Below are 16,256 nucleotides of genomic sequence, written 5' to 3' on the forward strand. Positions count from 1 at the left end.
TTATCTTCTACATGGCGCGACACTTGGCAAAAAAAAACTGGAATGCCAAGTGTCGTTGTCTCGTGGCCTGACTGCAAGACCAACTTGAATTTATTTACTAGTATATACCCGGGCGTTTCCTCAAATTTTCGATTTTTATTATTATTTTTAGGAAATTTTGTTAGAAAAAACCGTTTATAACAACTTTTTTGTTGGGAAAAACCTTATAAAAAATTTTTGGCAAGGAGAAACCAGATTGTAAAATATTTTTGTTGAAGACAACCTAAGATCTCTTATCACTCATTTAACCTCTAATTTTTCATTAGTTCTTCTAATTACCCTTAATTCTCACTTAACTACTTAATAATTAAGTTAATTAATAAATTAAAAAAAAATAAAAACAAAAATCACCCTCACCACCACTAGCCGACCACCCTCTCCTTATCCCCCTCCTGTGACAGCAAACCCCTTTCCCAGCCGCTGCCAAAAAGCCCCACTCCCGCCAACCAACCTCCACCGCCAAACCGACCCCTTCCCTTTCCCCTTTACCCACACTACGACCACCATCTTAAACCCTAAGATTGGAGCAAAGCTAGTCAAGAATAAGTCGAGTATCATCGTATTGAAAAAGGCCATTCAAAACTATCTGGGTCCAATTTCTGGTAACCTTCAAACCCTAGCTCCCCTAACAATCCACACAATCTTACTTCATCCATTACTACTTTTTGTAAATTTCTGGAAAAATTGAAGAAATTACTCCAATTCGGAACTAATCAAATCCTGAAAATGTAATTATCCAATGATTTTTGTTCGTTATGATCGATTAAATAATAGAGGATCAATTGATTGAAGTTGAAATGATCACTACTACAAAAATAGGCTAACAGACCTGGCCTTTGAGACCCCTTTACAACGGGTCTCTATCTCGGGGGGTCTTTTTTATAAAGAGACCCCTTATTATGGGGGGTCTGTTAGATATGGTGGATGATAGACATATTGAAAGGGAAAAGACCCGCTTTTCGTAATGTGGGTCTCTGAAATAGGATTCAAAAAGACCTGTTATATTAAGTAACAGGTCTTTTTGATCCCTTTTTTTTTAAAAAAAAAAAAAAAAAATTCTGAAATATTTATTTAAATTTTAAAATTTAAATTTTGAAAGTTTTGTTTTTAGCGCTCCATTAAAATTGTTGAAATTATAAAATTACATTGCAAAAGTACAATTCAAGATATATCATACAACTTTTCATACTTGCTTCAACAAGTTATACAATCACACTTCATAAAAGTACAACAAATATAGCATTCAAATATACCAAATATTTGCAATTTATAAACTTGCTTCTTTGGTTACATAAAACTAACTTAAGATGAGTACATATAATTATATATCTATATCTTTCTTCTCATAATCAAACTTTTATTTGCCATCTTCATCCAATTCAATCTCTGCAATAATCAATAACAAAGCGAACATTTAAAATCAGATCAAAATATACACAGTAAGAACAAGCAAACACATATTCAGAATAAATCAAAATTGAAAGTAATCTGACAATAATTGGAGTACATAAAGATGCTCAAAAATGAAAACAATAGATCTAAAAGTACTACTTCAAAATATAAATTAAACAAAAGTTTTAAAATTATAGAAGAAAACAAAACCAAAAATTAAAAGTAATGAATAACATATAAAAACTGACCTGAATCTGTTTTCGGAAATGAGTTATCATTCAAAGTCAAAATCCAAGCAAAAAGAAAAGAAAAAATTCATGTAAAAAGTATACTCTTAAAACATACAAAGTATTATTATGCTTCAGATCTTGCAATTTAGACACTCAAATTGAGCCATTAAGAGGCGTGAAGTTGCATCGAACGACACTAGAGGGAAGGTGGTTGTTGCTTTTTTTTTTTTTTTTTTGTTTATTTGAAAAAAATAATCAAAGAAGCAAATAGATAATATCAAAGATTAAGAGGATATAAAAGTTAAAGTGAATTATAAAGTGAGGAAGATGAGTAGAAACGTCTGGAGTATCAAGGTGATTAAAGGTGATGGAGATAGCACTAGTGTAGACACCCATTTGTGTCTCCCTAAAACCAAACCCGGTGAAGAGTACCTTTCACGTCGAATCATAATCGAATGAAGTGAAAGTGTGGAAAGTTTAGTGTTGCGGACAGTTTTAATTTCTTTCTCTTCCCTCTGTTTTTGAAAACCTATTTTAAGAAAATAGCCAATCCAGTTTGGTTGGTCCATGATATGGGTCCATTAATAGTGTAGTTGGATAGGGATTGAAAAGAGCTTTCCAACGATATATTATAAGCCCAATTCCGATGAATATTGAGGAAGTTATGGCCCAAATGGTCTTGGCTGCAATCTAGTGCAGCCAAGATAGCTACAACAAGTGAGGCCCAAAACGCGCGGCCCAAATAAAAAATGAACATTTAGTTAAAAAATATGAACATGAAAAAAAAATATTTAATAACAAAAAATGAACACGTAAAAAAATGAACATTTAATAATAAAAAGTTTATATGTTATAAGGAAATGATCATTTAATACCTCCGTTAATGGTTATCTGCAACTTCACAATTTTTTATATCTCACAAATAATACCCCAAAGTTGCACATAACCATTAACGGAGGTAATATTAAAAATGAATCTGATTATCATATAATCATAAATTTGCTAGACCACGACCTTAAAAATGAACATTTAGTTAGAAAAATGAACACATTTAAAAAAAAAAAAAAAAAAAAAAAAAAAAAAAAAAGAATATTCAGTAATAAAAATGAGCACGTAAAAAAATGAACATTTAGTAATAAAAAGTGAACATGTCAAAAAAAACGAACATTTAATATATTAGAAATGAACATTTATCATACAACCATAAAATTGGGATTATATACATCAGAAATTCTCCAACTTAAAGGCAAATTTGTTGTAATATCATATACTTCTTCATCACTTCTTACTTGTTTCTTCACTAATTCAGAGTCTTTGTCTTCTACAAATACAATTAATCTGTACTCACTAAAATATAACAAATAATCAAAATTCATAACCATCACAACATATGTTCATAATAATTATTTAGAATGTTCATAATATATAATCATCAATACAAAAGTTAAAAATATAAATAATTATCACTCTATATGTCATATGTGTCCATAATCAATAGCAGATATGTTCGTAATGAATAACGAAACATATATATACATAATAAATTTTTCAGAATTTCAAACTAAATGTTCAGATAATTTAACTTTCAACGTATTATATTTTACTTTCAACTTAATAAAAATGAACATTTAGTATTAAAAAATAAACACTTATAAAATGAACATGTAACAAAAAGTTATGAACATTTAGGATATTAAAATGAACATAATTTTCATAAAGGTTCAAATTCATTGTATATAATTATTAATGAAAAATAATGATAAAATAAATAGTTGAAATATGTTCATTTTTTATGTATTTAATATACATTTTCGGTGTACTAAATGCTCACTTTGTAAAAGTTGTTCATTTTTAAATTCCTACGTGTTCAATTTTTTTTTTACAGAAATTATATTCAAGATCGATTGTAATTATTGAAACTCTAAGAAATTGAATATACACCTTAAATCTAATCTTGATTCATCATAGAGAAATTAATTATTGATTTGTAACATGATTAGAAATCAAAAGAAAAAAAAATCAAAATAAAAAGAGAGAGAGGGGGGGGGGGAGAGAAAATAACTACAAATTAAGCAATACAATTGATATTCATTAACAATTAAGCAATTTAATTGATATTCATCACAAACTCATATTAATTTCAAACAATCAAACAATAAATCATCATGCATGCATACAAAATACAATTACAAATTGATAAAATCTAACCTCCATTGTTTTCTTTGACCTTTAACTTTCTCTCTCCTCCATTTTTTTTCTTTCCTCTTTGATAAAGCCAAATGATTGAATCTGAAACTCATAGATTTAGAAAGAAAGAAGTATACCCATTAAAACACGAATTAGTAACTCAAAAATTTATATAAAGAAGAAGAAAATTTTAAAGATTGAAGGGAAATGAGGTAAAGAGGAGAGAGAAAATGTTAAATTGAGAAGAAAACTGAAGAGAGAGAAAAATAATAGAGCTAAGGAAGAAGAAGAAAGAGAATTAAGATATAAGGAAGAAAAAAACGTATGTTCATTTTAACGTACTATATGTTCACATTTAATGGTGTTGCAGCTAGCTTGGCTGCACTAGAATGCACCCAAGAATTTGCAGTTATGGCCAAATTACTAAACTGGGCCCGATTTGAGCCTTATATGCAGCCCAATGATCTAGATGAGGGCCTAATACGGAATTATCATTCCTAATGCAATTAGAAATGGTTTTAGTCTTCTAGATTCTTCTAGAAGGTTCTTTTCATTCCTAATTCAATTAGCATTGATAAATTGACTTTTGTTGACCTTTTGGAATTTTAATTAGAATAAGAGAGTGTTTTTAAGGAAATTACGATTTTATCCTCCTGTACGATTAAATTCTATCTGATTTTAGAAAACGCGTAAAAAAAACTGATTAGCGCCTGGCGCTAAGCTTGGCACCTGGCGCTAATGTCAGCGTCTGGCGCTAACTTCGTTTTTTCATGTCAGAACTCTGGTTCGATTTTCTATCTTTTTGGCTGATTTTCTCTATAAATAGCCTCCTAAAAACTCCGTTTTAAATCATCAATTCTCATCTCTAATCTAGAATCTACAACCAATAATCATCCCTATTCTCTTTTCTAAACCACCCTTTACACAAAATTCCGCATTCACAAGACCAAGATACACCTAGCATAATTCGAAGTTGCCTTCGCCCTAGACGTGAAAGGTTTTAATTTCTGAGGGTTTGGTCCCAAATCTCTCTTGTTTTTTTTTTCCCTTGAAGTTACTAACGTGTGTATTTTGTTATTAGAAAGAGGTACGAGGCATCCAAGTAAGTGCTTTAATTGTTTACATTGTTATTATGATGTAGAAATCATGTCTAGGTTGTTGTTATGATTCATAATGTTATGTTATGGCGTTTTGATCTTCCTAGTATCATGCTTAGGATAACTTTAATATCAAGTATGATTAAAAGTATGATGTCTTTTATATTCTTTCCTAATATTAATATAGTATGTTAGTATCATGTTAGGGTTAAAGCTTTGATCTTTGATGCTTAGTGACATGCTAGGGTTTGTTATTAATCTTGTTAGTATCATGCCTAGGATCTTGCTATTATTATGCTTTAACATGAATATCATGATTATGATTATTTTAATTATTATTATTATGATTATAATTATTGTTATTTTGATTTATTATGTTGCTTGATATATTTATTGTTATTGCTTGATCCCGCCTTTTATGCATGTTTAAAGGGAATTGGTACTTGTAATCACGCTTAATAAGATAATTAATAATCTTGTTTATGGTTAATATGATTATAATTCAAGTGATCGCCAATAATAGTTCTATTTGTGCATTTATATTCAACCAACATAGATTAAACAGGTTTAGGGTAATCCTATCGATTGCATGTTAGTCAGAAAGCGCACATGAGTACGATCAGAATAAAGTAGAGACCTGTTATTAGGGCAGGTTCAATCTCTTTAGGTTAGATTTGTACCTTCTTCCCCGAACTACCAGTCATGGTGCCAGACCTATTGGAGTTGACGATCTCTTGGATTGTTAAGGGGTGTAACCTTCACCTCGTGAACGGTTTACAAGTTCCTAAAACTTGTTGCGGACTCTTTTACTCTATCTTCTTTCCCTTTTGACGCCACCGTACTTTAGTGTATGATCACAGTGGGGTTCAAGCTAGGGGTAATGCTTGAAATATTCCCTACAACTAGTAAGGAATTTTTATTCATAAATAAAGAAAACTAAAGGACGGAGACATTTGATTTATAAACTAGTTATTGGCCTGGGCGATGCCCCAGATCATTATAAATTTATTACTTTAATTGAACTATATATATTTTGGTTTGTTTAATTTGTCATTGAGAGCTTAAGAGCTTTTTAAAAAAATATATATGATATCTTAAGTAGTGAGGTGGTTTGACCCTCCATATAGGGTAAATGATAAATCAATCCAATGTGAAAAAAAAAATATAATGTATAAATCAAATATGTATAAATGTCAATATAAAAATTACTCTATATTTACAATTGTAATATATATAAATCAAAACTTTTACTCTATAATTACAATCTTATGAATTAATGCATAAAAATATGGAGTAATGTTTAGTTTCTTACAAATTTTATTATTATGCAATTATTAAGGAGTTACATTCCAAGCTAGGGAAATTTAAATAAGTGTTATGTATATGAAGAGTAATTCAATTAAACAAAACATTAATATATAGAGATTATGCATATATTGAGTTTTCAATCATTAATGAATTTTCAATTAAACAAAACATTAATATATAGAGGTTATGCATATATTGAGTTTTCAATCATTAATGAATTTGTATGATGTGGCGTCACAAAATATGCCAAATGGAAAAATTTGTGACACATGGCAAAATTGCATGTATTGCCATGGGTTTTAATAATATATATATATATATATATTGAATATATATATATTGATATGACTTTCTGTATTTCTCTAGATTTTCCCAACGAGAGAAGTGGGCCCTCGTGTACATAAAAGACCCGTTAGATTAACAACGGGTATGTTATTTCTCTATCTTTCTTTTACCGCCAAACGTAGTGGGTCCTAATGCACATAAGAGACTTCTGGCGTGACATTTTATGTGATATGTTTATGGTTAGTTGTTGCTTATGTGGCGTGACATTTGGCGAAATAATGGAATGCCAAGTGTCACTATCTCGTGGTCTGGCTGCGAGACCGACTTTATATATTAGTGATATAATATGACATAATCAATGATATGATATGATTAGTGATATGACATGACATGATATTAGATTTTTTTTGGTTTGTCAATTAACACCGTTAAGGAAGAAAACACATATCTCCATTGTCCTCTTGCTAACCACTGTATTCTTCTTCCTCCTATAAACCAACACCACTAAAAATAACCACTATATTCTTCCTCCTACAAACCATCACCATTGTAAATACAACCATCTTCATCTTCTTCTTGCGATCCCACCGACCTTCATCTTCCTCCTTACATCGTCACCGACACCAATATTCATGGCGGCTTCGCCGCTAAATTAAACGAAAGCCCTACAAATATCGGAGTAATTTAGGGTATGGTTAACCCAAAGGTAAGTGGTATTTCCCTTTTTCATTAATTTCACCATTGAAGATAAGCTTTCCCTAATTTGTGATTTTATCTCCATTAATGGCTAATCACGAAGCAGTTGATCGTCCAACTTCTCTGTTTTCTCTCGTTAATTGAGTAAAAGTTAAAATTTCACAAACACCCTTGGTTTTATAGCTTGAATGTCGAAATTACCCTGGGATAAACAATTCATGTTTCTCACGGATAGAAAATTGGATTTTCTCACATTTAGCTGGTGACCTATAGGTTTATGAGGGCACCTTAGTTGTATCATTTTGATAAACATTTTATCAAATTGCAAACTTGTAAATAATTGGTGAAAATTTTGCAATGTTCATGGTAGAACTGTTATTAATATTTATGGTTCTAGTCGTTTAACCATGAACTGTGCATAATTTTGGTGGTTAATATGCAAGTTTTCCGTCTTTATAAAAATCAAGTGAGGGATGGCTCATGTAATTATTATAATTTCACTCCTGATTTTAGGTGAATATGAGATCAACTCTCATCAGTCACCACTCACCACCCAACCCATACGGACCATCTAAACTAGGGTTGAGAAAAACTACCCGAAAAACAGATTCGTAATTGTTCAGAAAATTAGGGTACCTGATCTGATAACCATAACGGTTCGGCTACCCGTTCCGATAATTTGTTATCGAGTATGGTTATTGGGTATCATTTTAAAATTAACGGTTACCCGATCCGTTCCGATAAGCATTTTTTTTGCTTTTCTTCTCTACTTAAATCTATTTTTTTTAAAATATAAACTCTAACTTTACTTTGTAGTTACTTTATAATATCAATGATTAGTAATATTATTAATAATTTGGTCAAAATCATATGATATTGTGTGTTAATTAGTGGTAAATTATATCATAATAACTACATTTTTTTTTTGACAATCAAGAAAACAAAGAAGATTTAAATGCCCTTTCTTGCTCCAACTGCAAGTTTATGGGCTTCAAAGACTCTACTTCTATTTACTTTCCTAATCACAAAACTTTGGAATAAAATAGCACATTTTTTTAATTCCTCCACAATTTGCTTGATCTCCCTTTTGGCTTTAGTGCTATCTGAGATTGCTTGGGCCAACTCCAGAGAATCAGTAAACATCACAACGTTGTCCCTTTCTAAACTCGAGCTTTGTAGAGCCATTAATGCCACTTTAGCCTCAGCTTGACAGGGTGAAGTGGCAAAAACAGGACTTTTGCCCCTGTTAATTACATTAACTCTATCTTTAATTACCCACCCAACAGCTGCTCTCCATGCGCTACTATGCTTGCTGTCCATTTTCTTCCATGCACCATCAATGATGATGGTATACCTTTGGTTAGCTGGCTCATCATTGGCTTGGTTTGAACAGGAACTTTGGCCCTGTCATCAACTTCCACGTTGGCTGCCATTCGACCCCTTTGTCCACCTGTTTTGGTGTTAATCCCTAAGTCCCATCTCTGATTCCAGTGCTGCGCCAAGATGATAATACTATGAGGGGAGACTAAGGAATTATTGTAGCTGATGTTATTTCTTGACAACCAGATACTCCAGAGAGTGCTCACAAATTCCATGGTTGTATGATTTTGAGCGTCATCCGTTGAAAGAAAGTAAAATAGGAAGTTAGACACCAAAGTACTTATGTCAAGATTCCTTCCTATTTCTGAGTTGATGCCCAGATTGCCGCATCTCCAAATTCTTGTTGTTACTTCACACTCCCTAAACAAGTGGCTCGCGGTCTCTTCTTCCGCGTTGCATAGTTTGCATTTTGTTTCAATATCAATGCCTCTCTTCTTTAGGTTACTCAACTTTGGCAGAGCATTGTTCATCAATTTCCAGATGAATATCTTGTGCTTAGGCCAAATTTTTGATTTCCACCATATTTTCCAGAAGTAAGAAGTTGGGGTTCCATTGTTGTTGCTACCCTTTGACTACCAATATCCCGATCTTGTAGAGTAATGCCCTGTACTCGAAGGACCCCAATCCAAACCATCAGATTGAAGTTGGTTACCGGGGTGAATAGCAAGGATATCCTTTGCTATAACGGGGCTAAACCATTTCCATACTAAACCCACCTTCCATTTTCCCTGTTCGTCAAGTAAATCACTAACAAAAACTGGTTTTTGCTATGTGGAAGTAAGCTGGTTGTCCTGGCATTTGATAATCTTATCAGTCACCCACCAGTCATGGTCCACCTTTATGCTTTTACCATTAGCTATGGTTCTTCTAAGACCATCCCGCAGATGATAGATACTCTTGAATATGCTTCTAGCACCCCAAGACATTAAGGTCTTCATCTCACCTCTTCGTCCTCTGTCAAACCAGTCATCCTTGTACTTTGCTCTGAAGATTTTGCTAACATTTAGTTGCAGGTTTGAGTGCATCCTCCAAGCTTGCTTGAAAACAAGAGCCTGGTTGAGACTCTTAAGGTTCCGTAGACCAATACCTCCTTCATGCTTGTGATTTTCAAGGAGAGACGTTTTCCTCCAGTAGATAGGCCTTTTCTCCATGAAGGATGACCACCAGAATTTCAGGATAAGAGAAGATAGTTTTTTGATGATTTTTTGGGGTAGCAGATAGTTGCTAAGAATGTGGCTGGCCATGGCAATGAGGATGCCATTTATGAGAATCAATCTTCCCGCTTGAGATAATTTGAGGACTTCCATGACGATAGCTTAGAAGCAATTTTATCCACAATTTCTTGAAAGACTCCGGTGGACCTTCCATCGACGTCCATTGGACATCCCAAGTATGTGCCCATCTTCTCATTGTCCTTCACCCTTAGGATTCTTTTCAGAATTTTCTTGAACCTTAGAGGCATGTTTTTTGAGAAGATTACATACGACTTATTGAAGTTTACCATTTCTCCAGAAAGATTGCAGAATTGGTCAATAGCACTCTTCATCACACCAAAGTTTTCAATATCGGCTTTAAGGAAAAACAAAGCATCGTCAGCAAAAAAGAGAGGAGATATAGTTGGCCCTGAGCGAGAAACTTTAATTCCTTTAAGGCTGCCCGAAACTTGTAGGTGATCAAGTCTTCTCGAGAGAACCTCCATACATAATATGAAGATGTAAGGTCAGATCGTGTCTCCTTGACGTAAGCCCGAGTTAGGCACTATTTTCTCTGAGGACTCACCATTAATAAGGACATGGTAGGAGACTGTAGTGATGCATTGCATAATCCATTGAACCTAAAGGGAAGGAAAGTTCATTTGGATTAGAACATTTTCCACAAAATTCTAGCTTATCCTATCATAGGCCTTGTTAAGATCGACCTTCAGAATGCTTTCAAATTTTCCCACTGATGCCTTCGTCTTAATTTTGTGGAGTAATTCATGTCCCACCAAGGTACTGTCAGATATGGACCTCCCTGGGACAAAAGAATTTTGGCACTCTCCCATCAGGTCACCTATGATATGTCGTAGTCTTTTCACAAGGCATTTTGATATGATCTTGTGCGATGTATTGCACAAACTTATCGGTCTGAAATCTGACACCAACTCAGGGTTATTTACTTTTGGGATGAGGGTGATGAAGGTTTCATTGAGCTCCCTAAGTAAATAACCCTCTCTAAAGAAAGTCGAGCAAGAGCCAAACACATCATCTTCTACCGTCTTCCAGTTTTGTTGAAAAATAGAGGGAGGAATGCCATAAGGTCCTGGTGATTTGTGGCCCTTCATGCTGAAGACAGCTTGCTTCACATCTTTTTTTGTGAACGGGAGCCTGTAGACACCTAAAAATGTCTCCCCAAAACCAAACCCGATGATAAATAACCTTTCACCGCCACTATTGGTCGGGTTTAATATTTAATCCCAAGAGTGCTTAAAAAAATCGTATTTTACTAAATTCATATTTTTGAAAGACCCATGGATTAGTCTTGATGTTTGGTAAAAGTATAGTTTTGATTTTAGCCCTAGCTTATTAATTAATTTTAAGCCCAAACCTTTTTATTTTATTATTTATTTTTAGCCCAAATATTTTATTTATTTTTATTTTATTATTTTCTTATTTTAGCCCGAATAATAAAAGTCAGAAAAAAGCCCGAAATTATCAATCGGCACTTAAAAAGCCGAAAGAAATTAGGGTTAAAAATGAATTTAGACGGAAAAATGGACTGGAAGTGACCGTGTCACGGCACAGTCTGACCGTGTCACGGGAACCACTCCCGTCTGACGGTGGGACTTCCCATGACACGGGAGGTATGCCGTGACACGGGAAGTTCCGTGTCCTTTCCGCGTAAACCCTTAACGCGTTTTTCATTTCGTTTTCTGAAAATTTCCCGCGTCACTCCAAAACTGTACCGCGTCACGGGAAAGTGTACCGTCTGACGGTACAGTCTGACCGTGTCACGGTACAGTCTGACCGTGTCACGGGATACTTTTTTAGGGTTTTTATTATTTTAGGGTTCCGTGTGCTCCCTCAGCACATTTTCCCTATAAATACCCCCTCATTTCTAATGTACGGGGCAACCAGAATTTCATTATTCTTATTTTTCTCTCTTCTATGCTATTAACCTAAACACTAGCCTACCCTTTTTCAATTCAAAATTCCTTCTTCAAGCACTCAAAGGAGTCCATATTTCACTCGAGGTTTTGTCCTTAAGCCAAGGCGTGAAAGGTAGAATCGTTTGAGGGTTTGGCCCCAAAATCAACCCTAGTTTATTTAATTTAATTTAGTTATTGTTTTATTATTTCCTTGAAGTTACTAACTCGTTTATTATTTTGTAGTTGCAAGCAAACAGATTCAAAGTAAGGATCATGCTCTTTTTATTATTATTATTCTAACGATTTTTATGTTGTTGGAATTATGATTAAATTGGTTTTTATATTAATTTTTATTCTATTATTTTATTGATCACCATATTGCATGTTTAAAGGGAATATGTAATTGAAAATCACGCCTAATAAGATAATTTGGACAACCGGTTTAGGTTCCTTTTTAATCTTGTTGTTAATTGAAGTGATCACTAATATTTTAGAATTATGTGTTGCATTAATATTTAACCAATTTAGCCTAATAATAGTTTGGAGCGAATTGAATATTTTGTTTGTATGCCTTTGAGATCGCAGGAATGCTTTTCACTATAAGAATCGAGTAGAGGCCAATACGGGCGAATGTGACTCTATGACTCACTTCGTACCATCATCCCCGATCCTCCTTTCATGGTTCCGAACCATATGGAGTTAGTAATCTCATGGATTATGAATGGGGTTTAACCTTCACGGGTCAATCGTTGTTGCCTATCGTTGTCCCTTATCGTGGTTGCCTTTTTATGATCCGTGAACGGTTTACAAGTTCCTTAAAAACTTGTTGGCGGCTCCCTACTTTATTTGTCCCTAATCGTAATGTCAATTCCCACTTCCTATGAGTGCCAAGCATATTCACATATGCTTTTAACGTAGGCGCACTTCAAACGACGCCTACAATTTGGCGACTCCACTGGGGAGGATTCTTAATTATTTATCGATTTGAGTGATCGATATTTAATTAAGATGAGTGGATGAGACTTGAAAGATTCTTGAAAAAATATTCCTGTGATTAATTTGGCATTTTTGCATCTGCATAGACGTTTTAACGTCGTATTCAGGTCTGTCCCGTAGGAAAAATTGGATAACTTGGTCGCGCGCAAAAGCAAACAGGGCACCAGTCAGATTTTCTGACTGCCGTGTCACGGCAGAGTCTGCCGTGTCACGGTACAGTGTACCGTCTGACGGTACACTGTACCGCGACACGGGAATTTTTGTCGTGTCACGGCAGTCCTAAAATCAGTCCGGTGGCTTATTTTCTTTTCTCACAGTCGACTTCCTTCGATTTTTCTGAAAAAACGTATGTGTTCTACATGCGTCTTAGCCCCGGGGGATTTAAGCTCTATCGACCCAAAAAACGCTCATGGCAATAAGGGTTCATCCGAGTCATTAAATCCACCCAAACCATGGAGTCGAGTTCGATTTCATCACGAACTCGCGGAGCCGCCCGTTGGCATACACCCTCAAGGGAGGCTGCCTTGCTAACGCGTCCAAACTCTTAACCATGGTACCCTTTGACACCCAAAGCTTGACCAATAGTTGAACATAGATCTTGACTTTAGGTTGCGAACTTTTTTACATCATCGTGCCTAAATGCTATGTGGTTGTTTGGTGCTAACCCTCATGTGTTTGCTCTTTTTGTTTAACCCATGACCGAGGGTTTTTATTCTCACATAGTAATTAGTACGGACTTAAAATCGATTAAAATCGATTAAAATCTGAAAAAATCACAAAACTGACTTGGAACTGCGCACCGTGTCACGGCATGTTCTGTCGTGTCACGGTGAACAGTGCCGTGACACGGGAAAGTCTACCGTCTGACGGTAGACTGCACCGTGTCACGACAGTATGCACCGTGACACGGTGCTCAGGAAAGTGTCCTGTCAGTCTTTTTTCTCGATTTTTGTGTCCAGTATTCAGTCGTGTCTAGCTATACGGTCAAAACACGCGTCTATAACCTCACCTAATCACTCACATATTATGTCCACACACTTTTTTTTTAGTCATGCACCACTTTTGACCGTATTTTAGGGAAGTTTCGTTTTTTGTGTCGTTTTTTTTTCGGAGTAAGTCGGATGGTATCCTCCCATGTTTTCTTTTTTAATAAGTAGAGCTTCAATAATAATAATAATAAAAAAAAAATTTAATCCGGATAGGTTAAGGTCAAGTCTGGTCATTAAAAGTATGTTTGTTTCGGTGTCACAGCGCTTGGGCAAGAAGCAAGGGTAGATTGTTACGGTTCGAGTCCATACCTCAACAACCTCTTATACCAAAGAGGCGTACAAGGAAACCACCTCAGTCATCTCCACAAGATCCATCTCCAGTCTACTTTCAACCAATGGCTACTAAGGAAGACATTGCGAACCTCAACAGGACAATCGAAAGATTGTCTGACATGATGCAGACACTCACTACTAGAGTCAGCACTGTAGAGCAAGACAAGCAAAACAGTGTCACTACTGCTGCGATGGACAAGATCAAGGAACAGATGAGCAAGATTTCCGAAGAGTTCACTTATGTGGAACAGCCTATCACCTCCTCGTCCATAAGAGAGAAGCTTCCTGAGAAGTTTTCCACTGCTGGTATTCCTAAGTTCAAGCCTACTGATAATCCACTTTTCCATTTGAAGGCTTTTTCTGCAACTATGGCTCTTAAGGGAGTAGATGTGACACTCTTCCCTACGGTGTTTCCTCTTTCCTTAGAGCATGCCTGTCAACAGTGGTTCTATTCTCTGGAATCCAAGCATGTCGCGACCTGGGAAGATGTTGCTGAAAGCTTTATGAATCGGTACAAGTGTAACATCCAAGCCAAGACTTATGAACGTGAACTCTCCATTCTCAAACAGAAAGATAATGAAGGCTTCACCACTTACTTAAGCAGGTGGAGAGAAACAGGTGCGCTCTTGGTGGATCCTCCCAAGGAGAAGGAAATGGTTCGCTTGTTCATTGCCAATCTGACTCATAAGTACAAGCAACACCTGAAGTTTCTGCCTCTAAGTACCTTTGAAGCTGTTTACGATATTGGAATTAATATCGAAGACGAACTGATGAAGTCTGTTGGTAGCAACAATAACAACAGCACTTGGAAAAACAAGAAGAACGACACTCCTTCTTCTTCGTCTTCTAAGCCCAATAATGCTACTAACAATATCAACATCAATGATGTGCTGGCCCTTAATGCTCCTCCTCAAAGATTCCAAAGGAAAAGGAGGGTTTATACGCCTTTGGGAATGACTTATGATGCTGCTTATGACCGTCTTCATGGTCAGGGACTGATTATGCCAATCGGACCATTTCCAGAACCTCGACCTGAGAATAGGACCGCTAGCTATGACTCCAATGCTTATTGCAAGTATCATCAAGGCAAGGGTCATAACACTGAGAAGTGTTGGAGGCTGAAAGATGCAATCCAAGACCTGATTGATGCTAACCAACTTCCTGTCCCTCCAGGGGGTAAGAAGCCTAACATTCAAATAGGTCCTCTTTCTGATGCTTTGGCTATCATGGGAGATGAAGTCTCCTTTGATCCGTCAACACTCATTCAACCTATGAATGAACCTTTGCCGGAAGTTGTATTTATCTCAAGCGCTGAAGAAGTGAATGGGATTTGGGATAGTGATGATGAAGACGTCTATCTCAAAGATATAGCATGTTCATCTCTCGGCACCAGTGAAGATGTTTGGGGGGACCTTGAGGTCAAGGTTCTCACCAGAAATGGACGGTTGCAACAACCTAACCCACCTCCACCTCCACCACAATCACATCCGATAGTTGATCCCATCGACTCTGTGAATAACGATGTGGTCAAACAACTACAAAAGACCAAGGTGGAGATGAATGTATGGAAGCTTTTGGCCACTTCCACAAGCATCGAAAGGCTCTAATGAATGCTCTTGTGAAGATAGGAGTCGATGATGACATGACTCCTCAAGGATTGGTCAACTTTCTCACTACTGAGCTGCCGAGTACTAGCAATCTGATTTCCTTTTCTGATAAGGATCTACCCCCGGAAGGGGACCAACATAATAAGGCCTTACACCTCACTGTAGTGTGTAGGCAGATGAATGTTCCTATGATCCTGGTTGATAATGGCTCTGCAATCAATGTGTGCCCACTCCGTACTGCAAAGAAGTTGGGTATAAAGAATGAAGAATTGACTCCCTCCACTCAAGGGATTCGAGCTTACGATAATACTCGCCGTCAATCCGTGGGTACTATCATAATGAATATAACTACTGGGGCTATTGAACGTCGCACCAAATTTCAGGTGGTGGACATTAAGGCCTCTTTCAATCTGTTATTAGGACGCCCTTGGCTTCATGAGCTAAAGGCGATTCCGTCATCGCTTCACCAGAAAGTGAAAGCCATAGTTGGAGGGGTTCCGATTACTATCGATGCTTCTCCTATGCGCGTTCAAGTTATTGATACTCCTATCGTCCATGTTGAACACGACGAGGAAGATGAAGATCTGTGG

The 16,256-nt window shown here is 35.9% G+C and overlaps 2 protein-coding genes and 1 long non-coding RNA gene across 3 annotated transcripts; all 3 read right to left on the reverse strand.

The window, feature by feature from the left end:
* Window positions 1-1,129: 1,129 nt before the first annotated feature.
* On the reverse strand, window positions 1,130-2,084 carry LOC145630559 (uncharacterized). The gene is made up of 2 exons (XR_014112093.1): window positions 1,680-2,084; window positions 1,130-1,425 (listed from the first exon to the last, which is right to left on the reverse strand). It is a non-coding gene; the product is annotated as an uncharacterized LOC145630559 (long non-coding RNA).
* A 7,297-nt stretch (window positions 2,085-9,381) lies between these two features.
* On the reverse strand, window positions 9,382-9,765 carry LOC145632708 (putative mitochondrial protein AtMg00310). Its single transcript, XM_081685051.1, has one exon. The coding sequence runs from the start codon at window positions 9,763-9,765 to the stop codon at window positions 9,382-9,384; it is 384 nt and encodes a 127-aa protein (XP_081541177.1).
* A 119-nt stretch (window positions 9,766-9,884) lies between these two features.
* On the reverse strand, window positions 9,885-10,313 carry LOC145632709 (uncharacterized). Its single transcript, XM_081685052.1, has one exon. It carries the CDS (start codon window positions 10,311-10,313, stop codon window positions 9,885-9,887), a length of 429 nt encoding a protein of 142 aa, XP_081541178.1.
* Window positions 10,314-16,256: the final 5,943 nt, after the last annotated feature.

The sequence above is a fragment of the Chenopodium album genome, chromosome 5 (assembly GCF_948465745.1).
Source record: "Chenopodium album chromosome 5, dcCheAlbu1.1, whole genome shotgun sequence".
NCBI classification, from domain to species: Eukaryota; Viridiplantae; Streptophyta; class Magnoliopsida; order Caryophyllales; family Amaranthaceae; genus Chenopodium; species Chenopodium album.